Here is a 22,405-nt window from a genome sequence, read left to right as displayed (position 1 = left end):
TGTTTGACGAGTGACTCATTTAAATGCAACATCGCTAATGTTATGTTCACTATGATTTCACTACATACGACTTATCATAGAAGTTCGTCTAAAACATGCGGTTTCAGGATTCGTAATGTTACAAAACAAACACGTCTTTCGTCGAGATTTCCTGCTTGTTAGTTGAGAGAGGAAGGCCATCATGTTGACTCGCCGAACACCGGAAGTGTTTCCCCTCTAAATACTAATACACACAAAGTGCAAAGCGAATAGTACAATGTACTGTACAGGGTATTGTGATTTACTAAGTTAGTACTGTCACTAGTTCCGTTTATCCTCTGTCTCGCCACCTACCTGTTAATTGTGAAGCCTAACAAATCGTGCCTGTTGACACCTTTGTGTGTTCCTGCTTTTAATCTGGTATTACAAACTGCCACAGTACTCTACGGGCTACTTGTGATTTGGACAGTAGTCTGTGAGCTGGAAATGGCTATCCTGTTGGATGAGTGATAATTAGCTCTGACTGGTCTTGACTTGAGGCACAGGCCCTCTATCAGAGAAACTGAGATTGGGGTGACAGACTAGAGATAATGAGACTATGTGTACTGTATTATTTTTTTTTATATTTAATTCACAAACATAAACCAAGATTTTCATAGTTATGAAAAAAAATAATCCAACAATTTTATATACACATCAATATTATGATAATATTGTTATCATACCCATAGGATATTGATTTTAAAAGTATTATAAAAAAAAGTATATGTGTTACAGTGTATGTACAGTAGGTACATTTGTACCCAAAATGATTACTTTTGGTGCCATTCTTCTCCAAATCATAGACCCTACAATACGTTTAGGTCTATGTTCAAATCCAGAGATTTCTCTACATTAGAATTTACATTGAATTCCATGAATAATTAAAACATGTGCGTATAATTTGTTCATTAAAGGGGGGTGGAGGTGATATTTCTATTACTGTGTGCAAATATCACCTAGTGGTTTTCTTTGTTACATTTTTTTCACAATTGCAAATCTTTGTTTCGGGATGGGAAGGGGTTGATTGTTATTATGTTTCGTTGTTTGTATATTTTAATTATACATGGTTTAGAGTCTCAATCGGGATACAATAGCATGACTATTATTATTTATTTTATAAAAATAAAGGAATGATTACAAAACACTTTCGTGTTTCTAACAATATTGACTCTCTACATATGTATTATGGCAAGAAATGCAAAGAGATCAAGGACATATGTTAATAACTTTATGTCAACTTTGATATTTCTTTGCAATATGTCAAAATATTAAATAACTACATGCAGTTCTTTTATTAATTTCTACTACTGTTTCCACCGACTCAGGTGTCTAGAATTGCTCAGACTGTTCAAATGTTTTTTGTTTGTAGTTCATACACAATTACAGATATTGAAGTGATTGTTTTCCCCATAATTATCCTTGTTTAAATTGTACACAGAGGCACTGACAACTACAATAAAGTGATAAACCACATACATGTATACCCTACTGTGTGATTCATAAAAAGATGCATGTATACATGTACCAATAAACACAGGAAATAATAATCAAAACAAGATAGGTGACATGGTTTTTGGTTTGGTCTATAAGTAGGGACTGCATGAAGATATACTGTATAATAGAGTAATGGGACTAGACATGTCATCTTGAGTCAGTCGCTTGTGATTTGTGTTTTAGTCTGTTCTCTTCTTTATTACTGTAGAATACATGTACATGTACTTTTATTTTAAATGGAATTTGTGTATTAGACTGCTGACTGTGTACAAATGTACTAGACTGGCATTTTGGCTGTTTTGTATGAAGGTTTAGTTGATTTTTGATGAGTTGAAATTGAATGTAAAATATGGGGGGTATTTTCACTGGATTTTATTTTCACTGTTTCAGTAAAAATAGCAAAAATTAATTCCAAGTGAAAGTAAAGTACTCCACAGTATTATGAATGATTCAACAGTAATCGTAAGATATTGAATTCCAGGGTGACACATTTAAAGTGTATCTTGTTTTGCATGTAACAATGCAGTGAAAAAAATAATCAGTAATCAGGCAAGCTCAATATAATTTATGTCTGCCATTCTGTGTTTAGTAAATAAAATGTAACGCAAATACCATTTTCAAAGTTTGCCACAAATGTTGTTTCAGTTGATCATCTATAATTCAAAACATTTCTCATTTTCAGCTGATCATATATCGCCCAGGGTGATTATTTGCCACATTTTTTCATCAATATTTCAATCCATCATATTCTAAATACAATAGTTATGACAAAGGTTGTAAGATATCAAGAATAATGATGTCATTACAATTTAGACATCAGACAAGAATGAAATTAGTTCTAAAAATAGGCATTATTTAAAAATTTTATGAAAAAAAATTAAATGTAATAATAAGCATTGGTTTTAATATTCTTTGTAAATAAAAGTAAAAACAAGTTTCAAATAAACACAAACACATTCAATTGGTTTTGATCACAGTAGTATAAACCAGATAAACAGGTGAATAACCCAATTTATTGCAAATGTTGATTACTCAGTTTGTAAGTTTGATATAAAATTCAAGTATAATTCAACTTATTTTCATAAAACAAATTTTGTTGGTTGCACGCAAATATTGCTGAATACTATGCAACACTGAATGAATGAGTGATGTATTGGAAAAATATGATAGGATTATATGAAAATTACATGTGTATAAATTTATATGATTTATTTGTTGATTTTTCTCAATTTACCTGTAATAGTCTGATAATTACATCATATTTTTTATGTTACCAGCTAAAAAATAAAAAAAGAGTGTACTCCTATTGATTCCATTGTTACTATGGCTTCTACTGAATATTTGCTTTGCAGATAACTAAATAGCGACAATTTAAAACAATTCTGCCATAAACTTGCCCTTTAAAGAACCAGAAAATAATAAATAAAACCAAAACAACACTTGTGTTTATGAGTGACATTTGAATTTAATTTGGTAACTCATGAAAAAACACATTGCTAGCTTCACTTGTCGATAAAATCTGCATTTTCAAAATCTCTCCAATGGTTTTTGCAGCCACTACAAAAGGAAAATAAAATACCCACTGCTCATCTTGTTTTCAAGCTAGTAGTATTCTCTAGCAGAGTGATTATAAAGAAATTTTTGCTCTTGATTCAGCTAAAAATAATTCTTCCAAGCTCAAGTTTTTGCCTGAAAAACATTTCGAAAGCATAGTACCGGTATGTGATATATATTTATTTTTATGTCAGCTGTGTCCTCATGGCTGTGTCAATACTTGCTTGCAGGAAAAGTCTATTGTTTCTTTTGGCCACAGTCTCACAATACCCCCAATTAAAAAAATCATTGCATCGTTGTTCTCATGACGTTTTATAATATTTTTGTCTGTGAAATAAGTGTTCATTTGAAAATTAAAAAAAATAGTGGAACTTCTCATAACTTTGCAATAAGTCATCCAATTTTCCTGTTGCATACATTTCTGTTCCTGTCTTTTGAAAGATTTTGAAAACTACTAATGCGATCACATTTCCAAATTGTCCAATACTTTTATCACCAGTCTCTTCTTCTCAACACATTAATGTTCTCAGAAGTCATGGGATGAAAAGCAAGCTTTTACAAATGAATAATTTGCTCAAAGACCAAAGTAGGATTAATATAAGTTCACTCTCTCACTATTTTTAGCTCCCTAATGTTATAATAGATCTAAACAAACACAAGATGAACAGTGTACTTTCATTCATTTATTCTACTGTGAAATAATTTATTTTCACTGGAATTAATTTTCTCTGAAAAGACTTCTTGGGTATTTTGTGTGGAATTTATTTTCACTGATTTTTGGCGAGTTCAATGTAAAATATAGGAAAAAAGGTATATTCGCTGGATTTTATTTTCATTGAATCACTCCTTCAGCGAAAATAGTGAAAATTTATTCCAAGCGAAAATAAAGTATTTTTTGGATTATGTTTGTTATTTGCTGTTGAACACTGTAGTACTAGTATCCATACATTAGATGTTGGATTGTCCTGTACTCATGTATAAATGTGAAATATACTGACAACACAGCTTTGGCCTAATCAAATTATATTCACAGTGAATATAATAATGATTGTTTTTTCTATGTAAGCGTATTTGCTTAATGTCACTTTTCATGTGGTTTTTTTTTGTGTATTGTATTCATTATCATCCATTCCAATCGATGTTAAGTGATTAAATAAATATAAATATAAATATGATACATAACTGACTATGACCCATACAGAATGTATCATGGACGACTGGCGAACTTTTACAAAACAACAAACTTGCAAATGTGCATTGATGCGCTATAGAAAAACAACCACTGTAAAACACAGATGTTTACACCACAAAAAAAAAAACATTATAAAGAGCAATGTAAATGTTATGCACTGGATACCATAAAAACTATTCCTTTTACAAGTGTGTGAATTAAATTACTACACTGTAGTCTACTAATATGCAAATTGTTTAACTTTGATTAATTTACTAATTAATTTACTAATTAATTTTCGCTGAAAAGGCTTTTTGGGCGTTTTGTATGGAATTTATTTTCACTGATTTTTGATGAGTTTAATGCGAAATATAGGAAAAAAAGTATATTCGCTGGATTTTATTTTCACGGAATCATCCCTTCAGCGAAAATTAATTCCAAGCGAAAATAAAGTATTCTACAGTAATTTTATAATTTGATTTTGAACATATGGGGAAGTTTTAGACAACTGGGGTGACCTCCTTAATATAACACAAGTGGAGCTTGTAGTCAAACAAACCAGGGTCTCCTAGTCTTCTCTAGATTCCACCCAATATGCGATATACAAGTGTTTATATTCAGTGATGGAATTCTATTTTTCCTATATTTTACATTCAACTTATCAAAAAATCAGTGAAAATAAATTCCATGCAAAACACCCAAAACGTGTTTTCAGCGAAAATTTATTCCAGCTAAAATAAAGTATTTTACAGTAAACAAATGCATGTGTTTACCGTCAAATACATGAACATTTTAATTAGTACAGACACATTTTTGAATGAATGTAGCTGAAAATACTTGGTATAGTTGTTGTAGAATAGGATTACTAGTGCTTATTGATGTCAAATTATGAAAAAGTGTTTTAAGGGGTTTTCAAAAACTAATTTCCTTTTCATCATGGTTTTAGCCCAATAAGTTTCTCAAGTTAGTTTAAATTGTGAAGGTAATATTTTGAAGAGCTTGAAAACCATTCAGTTGGTGCATCAAGGCTTCATCACCATATTTTTCAAACCCTGGTCGAATGGAAACAGCTGTTTACTACAAGTATTATCACATGCATATGTTGTGTAATACCACAGTGTGACTTAACATAGGACAGATCAAAAACCCATGCAAGTCACATATTGTCAAATGTTTTTTCATTGTCCATGCTGCCTGAAGGTTATCTGAGCTTACAGAGTTATATATGCTTGGATAACTTCTGATTTAAGTAACAATGGCTCATTTTGGCAAGCTGACGTGTGTATTTTCAGAATTATTTGCCAGTTTCTTAAAAAAAAATCAGATAAAATTTTTAAAAATACTAGGAAATTGGAGCAAATATTGTGAACGAACAGAATCAATATACATTATGTGAAAGTCATTCGTAATTACCGGGATATATTTGTATTCTGTGTTGTTTCCCTGTAATCAGCACAGTTTTACTCTGTCATACTGTGGAAATGTACATGTGATTTAAGTACATGTATACATGTAATCCTATGATATTTTCTTTTAGATTGACGTCAGTTTACACTTGTGAATACAACTAGATTAGCCTGTTGCTTGTATTGTTACTAAACTCTTGTAGTAATTACTTGTGTCTGCTTACTTTAACCTAAGAGAAATACCGTGGTATTTTATTTAGTTTTTCAGAGTTACTTTCAAAAACTATTTGCGCAGTAACAATTTGCACAATAATAACAAAATAATTAATTATTAACAGATTTTTACATTCCATGGTGTCATCACCATCGACATTATTACAATAGTGATGACATTTCAATAGCAATGACATTATTATAGTAATGATGTCATTGCTACTATAATAATGTCATCAGTATTGTAATAATGTCATCGCTACTATAATAATGTCATCGCTATTGTAATGTCATCACTATTGTAATAATGTCATCACTATTGTAATGTCATCACTATTGTAATGATGCCATCACTATTGTAATAATGTCATCACTATTGTAATAATGTCATCACTATTGTAATAATGTCATCACTATTGTAATGATGTCATCACTATTGTAATGATGTCATCACTATTGTAATGATGTCATCACTATTGTAATGATGTCCTCACTATTGTAATGATGTCATCACTATTGTAATGATGTCATCACTATTGTAATAATGTCATCACTATTGTAATGATGTCATCACTATTGTAATGATGTCATCACTATTGTAATGATGTCGTCACTATTGTAATGATGTCATCACTATTGTAATAATGTCATCACTATTGTAATGATGTCATCACTATTGTAAAAATGTCATCACTATTGTAGTGTCATCACTATTGTAATGATGTCATCATTATTGTAATGTCATCACTATTGTAATAATGTCATAATTATTGTAATATTGTCACCATTATTGTAATAATGTCATCACTATTGTAATGTCATCACTATTGTAATAATGTCATCACTTCTGTAATAATGTCATCACTATTGTAATGATGTCATTACTATTGTAATAATGTCATCACTATTGTATTGATGTCATCACTATTGTAATAATGTCATCACTATTGTAATAATGTCATCACTATTGTAATAATGTCATCACTATTGTAATGATGTCATCACTATTGTAATGTCATCACTATTATAATGATGTCCTCACTATTGTAATGATGTCATCACTATTGTAATAATGTCATATCTATTGTAATGATGTCATCACTATTGTAATGATGTCATCACTATTGTAATGATGTCATCACTATTGTAATAATGTCATCACTATTGTAATGATGTCATCACTATTGTAAAAATGTCATCACTATTGTAGTGTCATCACTATTGTAATGATGTCATCATTATTGTAATGTCATCACTATTGTAATAATGTCATAATTATTGTAATATTGTCACCATTATTGTAATAATGTCATCACTATTGTAATGTCATCACTATTGTAATAATGTCATCACTTCTGTAATAATGTCATCACTATTGTAATGATGTCACTATTGTAATAATGTCATCACTATTGTATTGATGTCATCACTATTGTAATGTCATCACTATTGTAATAATGTCATCACTATTGTAATAATGTCATATCTATTGTAATGATGTCATCACTATTGTAATGATGTCATCACTATTGTAATTATTCATAACTATTGTAATAATGTCATCACCATTGTAATAATGTCATCACTATTGTAATTATGTCATAACTATTGTAACAATGTCATCACTTTTGTAATGATGTCATCACTATTGTAATGATGTCCTCACTATTGTAATAATGTCATCACTATTGTAATAATGTCATCACTATTGTAATAATGTCATCACTATTGTAATGATGTCATCACTATTGTAATGATGTCCTCACTATTGTAATGATGTCCTCACTATTGTAATGATGTCCTCACTATTGTAATGATGTCATCACTATTATAATGATGTCCTCACTATTGTAATGATGTCATCACTATTGTAATGATGTCATCACTATTGTAATAATGTCATATCTATTGTAATTATGTCATCACCACTTGTAATAGTGTTCTTTGACCTGATAGGTCAAGTCTTTTGATAACCAATCAGAATGCTGTGTTGTACCACTGGAATTCATCAGAAATTCCTAAAGGCATTCTGCTAACACAGTTCGGAAATGAATTATCAAAGTACAATCTGTTAGAATTGATTTCCACAAAGAGCAGCATGATTTTTTATTTAAAAAACTGGTGCTTAGCAATTTTTGAAAGGTAAACTGAATATGGAATGAAGTACTTACCGCCTTTCACGGTTGTTAACTGGTCATTGTCGAAGCATAGTTTAAGTTATAAAATATTTGGAAAAATGCACATTTTTTTAAACTACCAAGTACTCAGTCACAAAGAATAACCGAGCAAAAGGAAAAGAAATTCTAGTGTAAGAAGTGTCTAAGCTGTGTCCAATTTTAATGAAATATTTGTTGTTTTTTACAGATCCAAATAAGCAAGTAAATTAAAATCGCTCTGATGCCGACATCACTCAATATGGGTGAAGAGGACCATGAAATACCAATTAAAGCAGCTTACAATGGGTAAGAAAATTGATCTCCTTTCTTCTGAGTTTCAGTGGACTTTTGTAATGATGAGATACAACATGATGGAATGCTATGTAATGTGATTCATACTAACGCTGTTCGTAATGGAAAACACTGATTGAAATAGTTTGATATATGCATATCTACCGGTACTTCATGTATGCGACTACTGTATTCATAAGCAGAATCTTTAATATAAACACACTTAAACAAAAATTTTATCCAGATTCACTTAATCATTAAAATATATTACTGGAAAATACTAAATTTTAACTGGAATTAATTTTCGCTGAAACGACTTTGTAGGTGTTTTGTGCAGAATTTATTTTCACTGATTTATGACAAGTTGAATGTAAAATATAAGGAAAAAGGTTTATTCGCTGAATTTTGTTTTCCTTCAGCGAAAATAGCAAAAATTAATTCCAAGCGAAAATAAAGTATTTTACAGTAAATAACTCTACTATAGCGTACTCGACTGCGTGAGAGTAAAAGTCTAAACTCGTGTAAAAATACATGTACCATAATAAGAACCATGTCATGGATTCATGTACGTATATCATAAATGTCTTCTAGCTGCTTTAGTAAGAAAATTAAACTCCTGGTGAATGCCTAAACACGGCTGCAATTTGCATAATATTATCTATTTTGTAGTACTGTTAAATACTTTATTTTAGCTGGAATTAATTTTCGCTGAAAAGACTTTTTGGGTATTTTGTATGGAATTTATTTTCAATGATTTCTGATAAGTTAAATATAAAATATAGGAAAAAGGGTATATTCGCTGCATTTTTCGAAAATAGTGAAAATAAAGCATTTTACAGTAATGAACATAATTAACAGGTCCTTTATTGTTTCTTGAAGTGCCTAACCAAATTCCTAAAAGCCTAGGTTTAACACTGATTTGAATTGAATTCATCCAATTAAAGCAACATGTAGGTAGCTAACAGTATGTTATAATAATAATAATGTTAGGTCAAATTCAATAAAATGGCATATATTCATGCTACTTGTAACTCGCACAAAAAATCCCATTAAAAAAACATCATTTACAAATTTTCCTTGCATATATAATGTCTACCATTTGTTGTTTTCTTCCGAAGTCCTAATTATTTTCAAAAATGTGCAATTTCAAAACAATTATTGATCTCATTCGCTGTTGATCTAGTAAGCTGCTGTTCTGAGAAGACTGTTGCAATTAGTCTGTGATTTAGATTTACTTGAGTATTTTATCTGAGTGGACACGTACATTAAAGCTGATTGCCGTTTCCCCTGAATGTAATGAGTATAAGCCTCCTTCTCCCACTGCTCTATTCCTTTGATTTTCAATGACATTTCAGATACTGTAGAATATTTTATTTTAGCTGGAATTAATTTTTGCTGAAAAGACTTTTTGGATGATTTGTATATGGAATTTATTTTCACTGAATTTTGACAAGTTGAATGTAGAATATAGGAAAAAGGGTATATTTACTGGATTTTATTAGGCCCGGCCCATTCGAACACAGTCCAAAAACGGAGACTTATGTTTTGACCCTTGTGTGTCTGTGCGTACGTGCGTCCGGACCTGTATCTTAGAAATGACCAATCATAATCAAACTTTACACATACATCATACATGATATTATACATATGCACATCAATTCGTTTCACGATCTGATTCAAGATGGCCGAATGGCAGCCATTTTTGTGCTAACAAATCATCTAAATCAAGCATTTCTCGGCTGTTTACTGATGGATTTTGTTCAAACTTGGTATATACATTATAGGACCTTGATGTAAATAGTTTTGTTTTTCAGATAAGATTCAATATTTATACAACATGTCATAGATATACGGATATATTGGTTTGACGATCCTATTCAAAATGGCCGAATGGTGGCCATTTTTGTGCTAAAAAAATCATCAGTTATCAAGCATTTCTGGCATTTATGGATGGATTTCGTACAAACCTGGTACATACATTAGACATTATGAGTTCCTGATGCACATCATTTTATTTTTCAGATCAAATTCAAAATGGCTGACTGGTGGCCATTTTGTTTTAATGAATGGGCTTCTAGAGCCATATCTCTGTCTTGTTTTGACTGATTATGTTCAAATTTTTAATATTCATTATACATCATGTCATAGATATACGGATATATTGGTTTGATGATCCTATTCAAAATGGCCGAATGGTGGCCATTTTTGTGCTAAAAAAATCATCAGTTATCAAGCATTTCTGGCATTTATGGATGGATTTCGTTCAAACCTGGTACATACATTAGACATTATGAGTTCCTGATGCACATCATTTTATTTTTCAGATCAAATTCAAAATGGCTGACTGGTGGCCATTTTGTTTTAATGAATGGGCTTCTAGAGCCATATCTCTGTCTTGTTTTGACTGATTATGTTCAAATTTTTAATATTCATTATACATCATGTCATAGATATACGGATATATTGGTTTGATGATCCTATTCAAAGTGGCCGAATAGTGGCCATTTTTGTGCTAAAAAAATCATCAAATATCAAGCATTTCTGGTATTTATGGATGGATTTTGTTCAAACCTGGTACATACATTAGGCATTACAGGTTTTTTATGCACGTCATTTTATTTTTCAGATTGGATTCAAAATGGCTGACTGGCAACCATTTTGTTCTAATGATTGGGCTTCTAAAGCCATATATCTGACATGCTTTGACTGATTATGTTCAAATTTTTAATATTCATTATACATCTCATGTCATAGATGTATACATGTATTCAAAATGGCTGATTTTGAATGCTGTTCCAGAGCAATATCTCTCAATACTGAGAAGTACTTGCTTGACGATCAGATACAAATGTCAATCATTTTAATGTTAAAAAATCATATTTCTGACATGGTTATATTCCAGTTATATTACTATAAACAAAACTATGTATCTTAAATTCGATAACTAACGGGGACTGTGCCATGCATGGCTTGTTTTCACTGAATCATTCGTTCAGCGAAAATAGCTAAAAATAATTCTAAGCAAAAATAAAGTTTTTTACAGTATTCTGCTTCCTTAACTCCAAAAAATGCATAATGCAACTAACATTCATGTAATATGTACAGGTGCTATTGCCAAAACAGGCCAAGTCCCATGTTCCTTGAATTTCCCCTTGGCTCTAAGTTTTACTTTCCTAAGAGCAGGCCTTGTCATTTTAAAATGGCATGGACCCAAAATAATTCTGATTAGGGGAACTGTACTGTTAAAATTTTGTCAAAATTCTTGGGAGTGGAAGAAAATTTACTTAGATTCTCTGAGTCTTGACTTGATGGAGTAGTGATAGGGAAGTGGAATGATTACTCATCGTAGAAAGTAAAGTCTGAAGGAGTCCTCTTCACTCCTTGCGTATTTCATCACCGACAAGTTATTTTCTGGTTGCTTCTTAATTAATACTATGATACACTTCTCAAAATCTTTTTTTTTTATAATCATTTCCAACAAGTCCTATGTCCTCTCTTTATCATTCTCCATCTTCCATCATTATCTATCCTGCTTTGTTTTAACTCTTAAATTATGTCTTGACTCCTTGTTATTTCGACAGGCTCCAAAATATATGTAGACAGGAGCTCACACAGCTTATTTCTAAGTCTGCATCAGGAACTCATAATGTCTAATGTATGTCCATCCATCATTAGTGAGATCCACTGACTAGATTAAGGCATACCAGCTTGTCCAAAAAAATACATGTTCATCTATAAATTTGTCTGCGACTACTATATATGCTACATGTATATACCTTCTGTGCATTTAAAAAATCACTACTATAAAATGGTTAATTATTCACTGGGTTTTAATTTAGCTTATTTCGCTGACTGGAAAATGCGCTAAATTAAAACCCAGTGAATATGTAAAATTTAGCATAGAACACATTATCTAAATGATAAAACCGTGAATTTAAAACCCACTGAATATGCCTGAAATGGTAAATCAGTGAAATTTAAACCCAGTGAAAATTAGTCATTTTACAGTATACAATTGAGTTGTAGATAAATAGCTGAAACTTTTCGTCTATTGGAAAATATCTGCTGCAAGTGTTGGTTTTACCTACCAGTATATCCATTTTATTGTTAACAATTTAAAATAAAAATAATTTTAGTACATTTAGTTTTCAATTAGTATGGAGAGAATAACTACTCAAATGATTAAATCAATTTTTCCTCTATCTCTAACAAGTGGGGGGAGGGGGAGGGGCAAAATACTGTAAATGCATTAATTATTCGCTGGGTTTAATTTTGAGGAGTAAAATCCTCTAAATTAAATCTATGTCAACATGTCAAATAACAATAAAACTCATTGTTTCCTTGACAAATTCGTGAAATTATAACACAGTGAATTTGCTCATCAAAATTGTGAAATTAAATTCCAGTGAAAATAAGTGGTTTTACAGTATTCCAAATCCCTATTTTAGGCCTAGCGGCATCCTTTACATGTACATTATTTATACACTGGATGATTTTCAGTAGCGACACTATAACTATTGCTTTTGCACAAATTTAATATTTGATCCAAATAATAATTCACAGTATTAATTGCTTTTTACCAAATGTTTTTTCTCTCAATTATTTTTGGTTGTTCGGAACAGATGAAACAACCATGGAATGCACTTGATTTTAACTTTAAGTGCAATTTTACGACATTCCTAAAATCTATCTGCCTGTGCATTTCAAAAATAGCATGTTTGAACTTTTATTAGCTCCGCTGTCGACTTTGTCGAGCGGAGCTTATCATATGAGTGATTGTCCGTCGTCGTCGTCTGTGTCAATGTTTTACTTTTTTGACTTCTTCTTGAAAACTACAAGCCTGAATGCTTTGATACTTGGTGTATATGTACCTTGGATAGACCTCTCTTAGGTTTGTTCATTTCATGTTGATATCTTCAATTCTCTAATTTTGGTGAGTATTTTTGTCATTTTTGGTAAAAAGTGATATTTTCGACTTCTTGTTAAAAACTGCAAGTGCAATTGCTTTGATATTACATATATAGGTACTACATGTGGACCTCTCTCAGATTTGTTCATTTTGTAATGATATCTTTAATTCTCTAATTTTGGTGAATATTTTTATCATTTTTGGTAAAAAGTGATATTTTCGACTTCTTGTTAAAAACCACAAGTCCGATTGCTTTGATATTACATATATAGGTACTACATGTGGACCTCTCTCAGATTTGTTCATTTTGTGATGATGTCTTCAATTCTCTAATTTTGGTGAATATTTTTGTAATTTTTGGTAAAAAGTGATATTTTCGACTTCTTGTTAAAAACCAATAGTTTAATTGCTTTGATATTACATATTTAGATACTACATGTAGACCTTTCTCAGATTTGTTCGTTTCGTGATGATATCTTCGATTCTATAATTTTGGTGAATATTTTTGTCATTTTTGGTAAAAAGTGATATTTTCGACTTCTTGTAAAAAACCAATAGTCTGATTGCTTTGATATTACATATATAGGTACTACATGTGGACCTCTCTCAGATTTGTTCATTTTGTGATGATATCTTCAATTCTCTAATTTTGGTGAATATTTTTGTCATTTTTGGTAAAAAGTGATATTTTCGACTTCTTGTTAAAAACTGTAAGTCCGATTGCTTTGATACTATACATATTGTTCATTTTCTAATGATGTCTTCAGTTCTTTAATTGAAATATGCATTGCTAACAGCGGAGCTATCTCAGCCGATAGGCTGCTTGTTGTAATTCTCTGCTCTTAATGATAAAAATCTTATATCCATGAAAACAGACTGGATTTACATGGGGGGGGGGGGCTCTTGTTTCTATAACAACTATGCTTTTATAATTCCCTGCATGTGCACACCTTTTATCTGGTGGATGTTAAAAAGGTCAAATTCTGTAACTTTTAAAATGAAAAAAAATCTAATGAGAAATAAATGCCTGTGATATTTCTCTGTCAAATTTTTTTTGGGTTTGTATTTATTGCAATTACCAGTAAATAGTGTCAGTTACATGCTGCATAGAGAATCTTAACAACTGTTTCTCATTAATTTAATATATCTGTTTCTGTTGCTGTACATTTCGGCTATATATGGAAACATTCAGCAGGCAATGTATTAACTACAAATCTGTACACATTTTATTCACATGTAAAACACCTTAGGTTGTCACTGACAGGGGTTTTCTAGAAAAAATGAACAAGAGGGAGCACACACAGGCGAAGGAGCGAAGTGACCAAGCAGGGGTATTTGTGTGGAAGGGCGGAACACCATTTCGGAAGGTTTCTGCACCGTTGAAATATTTTTGGAGTAATTTTAGTGTATTTACTGTCCAGACACATTGTCAGCTGGTGTTGCTTGGAAGTTTTTACTGAGAAAAATATATTTGAGAAACATTTCATGCTGTGTGGCAGCACGGAAGTGCGCGGCTTAAGAAATATATTTATGACTTGATAGTTCAATCGACAACTCGGTAAGAGGGCGCCAGCCGAGAGTATCAGGGCACTGCATCCCTGCTCCCCTGTTTAGAAAAGTCCCTGACCTGATTATAGCCAGTTACTGCTGTTCTGATATTTTTTCGTATAATACTGTGTATTACATGTAGTTTATTTTAGCTGATTATTTTTTTTTTATTAAATGTAAATATTTTCACTAATTTGTCCATATAAACTAGATTTAATTTTTGTTGGGTTACTTCTTTGGCGAAAATAAATTGTGAACACGAGTGAATTGCTTAGCTTAATTTTAAAATGGTTACTGGTACATGTACATATCTAAATTGTGTATTGAGTAATCAACCTAAAAATGTCTCGTATTAGTAACATAGGTAATTACTACAAAAAATAAGTTTAAAACTATAAGTTTTTATGAAAATGCAAAGCAAATTGGTAGCCAGCTTGGAAATTCTGCCTGGACTGTACTATATAAGCAATAGTAGATTAATCTGCAGATAATGCTCATATCCAGGCATCAGGCTGTGTAACCATGGTAATTTTTTTAATAATCAGATGTGTGTACATGTAGTATTTAATAATGATAGACAGTTCAAGTGTGAACTGGTAAATATTTACTGCCTGAACACTGGATTTTTTGAGTCTTAGTAAATAGAATATTTGAGGACAGGAAAGCCAGGATAAGGAATTATTTGATATACACCATAATTTAATTTGTAATAATTCATCCTAAGACTTTTAGTAAATTTTGATAAAATAAATCTCAATTTATTACTGGTAGAAGGAGCATGATAAAATATTTTTGGTTGGAGATTGAGGATAAAATTTTAGAAAAGTCACTATTGAGTGAGCTAAGCCTGAATTTATCACTGAGGTAACATTTTGTGTTTTTTCTCCTGTAAACAGTTGAATTATTTCCCTTGCTGAGAATTTTCATGATAAGTTGATGATGTTTGTGAACAAAAAAATTGTGAAATATACCCAAATTTTCACTCAAAATTAATAACTAAATATATTAAGAGTCTAGAAAGTCGGCTGTAGTCAAGCAAGTATCAACTATGATTTTGAATCCATATTTTTATACGTATATGTATATAGAAGTGTTAACCATGTTAGAATGAGTCATTTAAGTGGAAAATTATCTTAATGGTTAAGACACTCAATGATAACGACCTTTGTTGCACTAGTCAGTGAGCACTCCAGGGTGTTGATGTTTATGTATCTATTCCCAGTGGAATTGAAAATTGATGTCATTCATATTGATATACCCAGTAGTTTTGGAAACCCCCCCCCCACCCACTCCAATCCCAACCCTACCCCGGCTGGTCCCTTGTTAATATTTAGAATTTCTGATTAATTAACAGCACTCCAGGGTGTTGATGTTTATGTATCTATTCCCAGTGGAATTGAAAATTGATGTCATTCATATTGATATACCCAGTAGTTTTGGAACCCCCCCCCCCACCCCTCCAATCCCAACCCTACCCGGCTGGTCCCTTGTTAATATTTAGAATTTCTGATTAATTAACAGCAGGGTTTTACTCTAAGCAAATTTTACTATAAGAAATGCTGGGATACATTTGTATCATCTCAAAAATCATTTTGAATTTGGTGTCTTGGATTACAAAATGAAGGAAATGCAAAAGAATGTTTCTCAGAATGTCAAATTTTACAGAAGATCCCGGACACTTCATGAAGAAAATTTAGCAAACACAAGGCTGAGAGATTAGCCGATATTTCCCTGGATAATGAACAGTTTACTTGGCTATTCATTGATACATTGTATAACTCTTATCAAAGTCAAAATCCCTTTAGTCAAAGACACTAGAAATCTTTTTCTAGTGTCTTTGCTTTAATATACCTCTGCTTTATTTTACATACTGTAGAATACTTTATTTTCGCTGAAAGGATGATTCCATGAAAATAAAATCCAGCGAATATACTTTTTTTTTAACTCATCAAATAAATAAATTCCGTACAAAACGCCCAATAAGCCTTTTCAGTGAAAATTAAATTCCAGCGAAAATAAAGTATTCCACAGTATTTTCCCTAAATTGTATAAAAACACATGGAAATTTGACAATTGATGTACCAAAATATCAGTGGAAAACATTCTGTCATTCAAAGGTATAATGAGCACCGGTAGCTATACGTGCACTGTATGTACGAGATATCATCACTACATCCAATAGTCTTCCTTCTTCATGTAGGTCTGAGTAATAGCAAATATCATGAATCATCTTTACGAAAAAAGCATTAGTGTTCGTATACATTATCTCATTTCCTATCTTAATGTGGAATACATTAACTGAAAGTGAAAGATTTTAGATTAAAACATGTTGTAGGTGAAATTATATCACATAGAATATGGTATTTTTCATTCTTGCATGTTTTGTGAATGGCGTGAGCCAAATGTCTATAGCGAAAAACAAATGATTTCATTTTGATCTTCTTTATTTTGTAGCTCAAAGTCGAAAGGCCAATCTTTGACAGGGAAATATTGCGTTTGAATACATGTACCCTTACTTGGTACTCACCAAAATTAACCATCATCAAATATATATGGCACGTTATTAGGCGTTAAAATACCCCAACAATTCTTGTGCGTTTATCAAATCCCAAATGACGTTTTGACACCACTACAAGGATATGACCTTTTTGTCTTGATTTTACATTTGATTTCACGCATAATGTGGGATCTACCAGAGAACAGAATATGGTGCATTGCATGAAAAAGTGCTTTGCTTTTTCTCTCAAAATGGCTGCTTGAGGGCAGTATAACACCTCATGGATGTGGGATTTTCATTCTTCATCTGTGTTCTTACTCACCTGTAGAAGTACGCAATAAACAACTTTATATACAGAAAATTAAATACATGAATGTCACTGTAGATTTTAACTTTTATTTATTTATTTAGTTATTTAGGTGTGACCGTTGAAACTTGAAAACAAAAACATCCAAATATATTGGAGATTTTTCTGCAATGAAGGGCGTGTGTTTTTTATTCAAGCCGTAGGGGAAGAAATGTCTGATGTCTGTTGCTTGTTTCCATTCACATACCTAAAAAAGGCGTGTGGTCCATTTGTTTGTGTATGTTTAGTAATTTATTAAAATTTAAGGAGATTTCTTTGTTTAAACAAGTAAAAATGCAAGCTACCTGTATGAACAGGGCCTGATTTTTAAATGGATATGAATTTATTTTCTATGATGGTCATAGTGGATTACTTCAACTGTTGAACCTCAAAGTCAACTATTTTCTAGATTTTGTCAACGTTTACAATAAAATGATACAATAAAACGTGCAAAAATTTGCATCAAAATATTGAATGTAGAAATTGAGGCTAACCCATATTGTACTTACCATACCCCGTTATAAATTGAATGTAGTTATTTAGTATAGGTTTTTACTTTGCACTCGCTATATATACAGCTATATACCGATATATATGTATATATGGGCATCTTCACAGATTGATTGATTTTCAAACCTCAAGTTGATTTTATGTAAAATTAAAGATTTTTGGTTTCACAGGGAATCTGTGTTTAGGAGCATGTCTGAATATCTTGGGGCATATTAAAATGAACCTAATAATTCATTCTTAAGTATTTAAATAACAATTATTCATATTTCTGTGTAGTTCTTTTTATTCTTCAACATTTTTAAAAAGTCATTTTACCACTTTATAGCCTAAACAAATTTAATAGTAATTATATGAACTATAATTAAATGTTTAATCATTATGGCAAGCCCAATGGCATTAATTATTGAGGCATGTAATTAATACTGTTCATCTGGTTACATGCCGTTGCTACCCATTTAATTTAATTGCTCATACTTGTGCCTATTGATAGCAAATGTTTTCACCTGCTGTGATCTCTTAAAATAATACATCATAATAAACGTTTCTTATTTTTTTTATGAATTTTATTTAAAATTAGTTCTTTTGTTAGATATTTGCCTCTATCAACAGAAATATATGCAGTTGTCTGTCACTGTGCCATAGTTGTAAACCGGGGTACACAATGTATGTGTATACACGTTGTATTGATTTCTGTGTCAATTTATTTCATGTGCATGTGGATTCTTGTATTTAACTCTTTGCTTATCCAAGGTGAGCTGCAGGCATGGATTGATGCTATTCACAGACCCATTCATGTTATTGTTACAATCACAATGTAAAAATAATATTACAATATCCAAAAGAAAAACAGACATGCGTATGTACACTTATTGAATTTTAGTGTGAAATGACTGAATATGAGGTACCCTAGATGTTGCCTTTCACGAGTTTTCATATTAGAACATTTCCTTAAATTGCCTATCGAGGGCACTTGTTCATAATTCTGTGGAACATTAACAAAAATTTTAATGTTTCTTTCTTGTAATATAGAACTGTTTTAATCCATATATTAATTAATAAAGAACATATTGGGTAAAATTTTGGGGTATTTAAACTAAGCATATGCAGTACCAAGACAAATGGAAAGTAAATTTTTTGATGAACAAGAAATCATTTTCCTGCATGTCCTAATCATAAATATACACCATATCACATGACATATCACGTGACATGTCACCATTATTTTATTCATTTGGTAAAACAAACTTAAAGTAACACATATGACAAATATGAAAAAGTTGATGAAAGAGCACAAATTGCGTCATTCAATCTAAATTTCTATGATTGAGACGCAGAAAACAAATATTTTTATGTTTAAAATAATGGCATGACTGATTTGTGGATTTTTGGGCATTAAAAAATTACTGTTATTTCAATCCATTTTTTTCTGGTTCTCATCTTTTATTTCAAATATGTAATTTGTATTTCTTTTACCTATCTGATCGAATGTTAAAAAAATTAAATTCTAATCAACTTTAAATGATCAAAGTATAAGTTTTCCGTGCCTATCTGTGTGTTTGTGATTCTGTAATGGCAATTTTTAAGTAAATACCCTTGTTGACCTTCTCAGCCACAATTCAGCATGTTTTAATTGCTGGTAACATCACGTTGAGGGCAGTATACACCAAACCATCCTGCTAACAGGAATTCCCAAGGGGAGGTGAATAAATATTAGAATAGCTAATCATAAGCTGATAAGATCCCAGACATAAAATTTAATCAATTTCCCTTTCTTTATTAGCACCTTGTGAATTCAGTAATTAAAATTAAGTATAATTAAGTATACTACCTAAGAGAGATGATGATGATTTACTCAAAATGCTATATACATGTATATATTTTTTAAATTATCCCTGGAATTGAGCCAGTTCAAGAACAGATGCTCCTCTTTGACACAGCACTCCCTACACAGCACCACCCCACCCCACCTCATCCCATCACACCCATGTCTCATCTCATCCCATCCCACGTCTCAACCCATTCTATCCATGTTTTACCCCATCCAACCCATGTCTGTCCTCTATTTCACCAATGTCTCCTCTCTATTTTACCCATGTAACACTGCATCTTTCACACCATTCCACCCATGTCTCGCCCCATCTCGCCCATGCCTCACCCAATCCTATCCATGCCTCATCCCACCCATGGCTCAACCCATTCCACACTTGTGTTATCCCATCACAACCATGTCTCATCCCATCCATGGTTCACCCATTCCACCCATGTCTTGCCCCACCCCCACCCATGGCTCACCCCATTCCACTCATGTCTTGTTCATCCCACTGATGTCTCACCCCATTCCACCCATGTCTTACCCCACCCCACCCATGGCTCACCCTATTCCACCCATGTCTCATCCCACCCTACCCAATGCCTCACCCCATCCTACCCATGCCTCACCCTCACCCTCACCCCATGGCTTACCCTATTCCACCATGTCTTACCCCACCGCCATGGCTCGTCCCATTCCAATTATGCCTTATCCCATTCTACCCATGTCTCATTCCCATCACACCTTAGGTACATTCTTAACTAAGTATTTTATTTTACAAACAGCACATACTGCCTTTTGCTAAACATTAACATCACATGTTATATTTTACTCCATTATTTCACTGTTCATTGCATATTCTGGTCACGGCCAACTTGATAATGATGATTGGTAAATTTTTTTTGATATTTTTCTTTATTTTGATATTATTTTCATTAAATAATAGGATAATGTCTGCATGGCTTGACAAAAATTTAATGACAAAGGGCTTGTTGTTGACTTGTTTTTTCATCTGAATTGACTCCAATAGACTATACATTCCTGTGAACTCTAGCATTTTTCTCAACAATTTGGTTGTGTGGGTTATCAGCTATATTTCCGTTCTAATTCCAAGGTGTCAATAATACAGAAATCAATCATGTAGAGTCAATAAATATGAAAATTAATTATTAATTACTCAAACTTTATTTTGGTAAATTACACAGTAATATGCATACGAACTGTCAGTGTTTGCACTGCTTATGTAGATTGCATCTTGTCTGCATTAATAATATCTTGCTTGAGGGTTGACCTTGCAGTGAATTTGGAAAAAAGTGTGAATCATTTATTTATTCAGAACAGGCAGTTTCAAAGAAATTTATTCCATTTTATTATTTATTGTTCCATTTTATGATTTATAGAGGGAATATTTGTCTGTTTAATAAAAAATGAATCCTGCTATGAAAATCATTTTCTAGAACTTGTAGAAGCCAATTAAATGATCTATGCAATATACATCTACTTTTGTATGCTATTTTTAATATTTTTCATTTCATGGTGAAGTTTCAGTCTGAATTTCAAGTCATAAGCATTTACTTATAATACATGTATTCATAAATGTATTAATAAAATACAGTCAGTTTTAATTGCAATGATTAACATATATACATTGAATATTCTGAGGACAACCAAGTTCAAGGCCTAATATTTCTGAGAAAAAAATGTTTTAACTTGATTGAAATTGTGAAGGACCTACATGTATTTGACTATTCTGAGTTAATGAATCAAGGACTTGATGACATCATGACTTGATGACATCATGACAAAAGATGTTGGCATGGCTTATTCTCAGTGAAGCTGTTGTAGTAAAAGTTTTTGTGCACCAAGGCGTAATGGGAAATTTGTGAATTCCAAGCCCTGTTCTAGACAATAGCCTCCATAAATTTCAAGCCTTGCCTTGGAAAAATAGGTGTATCAAAGTCATTGATAGTTGACTCCTGAAATTTAATTATGAATAATTGCTGGAATACCAAGCAAAGATGTCAGTATCATGATAAAAAGCGAAATGTTTTCTGGTGTTAAGCATACTTTTCTGGTGTAACAATTTAACAAAACTCATGAGATTACTAGAGGAGTGTTCATGTAACTAAAATCTCTAGGATTTGAAGTCTACTTGAGAATAATCACTGATTAGATGCATATAGTTATTTTGATGGTGGTGTCTCATGTATACTTGTCATACATTTGAGTGTAATGTTTTTTTGTTGAACAGATATTCTACCTATTACATTGTAAATAAGGGTTATCACATTTTTTTGTTTGTTTTCTGATTGTTGCATAACTGTTTGGACACAAGTCATCAAGTTTTTTATTATTTACAAAATATCTATTTTGAAGAAAAAAATTGGTAGAAATACATGTTAAAGCATTATTTTATAAATTGCAGAATATTCTAATATTTCATAATATTTTAATCCTATTTTATTATATAAATATGATT

At 31.7% G+C, this 22,405-nt stretch overlaps 1 protein-coding gene across 2 annotated transcripts in view; it reads left to right on the top strand.

The window, feature by feature from the left end:
• Nucleotides 1-22,405, top strand: part of LOC100368115 (protein kinase C iota type-like) — a 116,549-nt gene that overhangs the window by 407 nt on the left and 93,737 nt on the right. For both annotated transcript variants that reach the window (XR_014926589.1, XM_085490704.1), the window contains exon 2: nt 8,224-8,321. Coding sequence is in view for 1 of the 2 variants with exons in the window: in XM_085490704.1 (XP_085346830.1) it covers nt 8,257-8,321 (65 nt within the window). In the remaining variant the exon portion in view is untranslated. The remainder of the gene's footprint in view (nt 1-8,223; nt 8,322-22,405) is intronic.

Source organism: Saccoglossus kowalevskii, chromosome 15, assembly GCF_978046115.1.
Source record: "Saccoglossus kowalevskii chromosome 15, keSacKowa6.1, whole genome shotgun sequence".
NCBI classification, from domain to species: domain Eukaryota; kingdom Metazoa; phylum Hemichordata; class Enteropneusta; family Harrimaniidae; genus Saccoglossus; species Saccoglossus kowalevskii.
The sequence above is the reverse complement of the archived record's forward strand: the minus strand, read 5'-3'. Positions and strand labels throughout refer to the sequence as shown.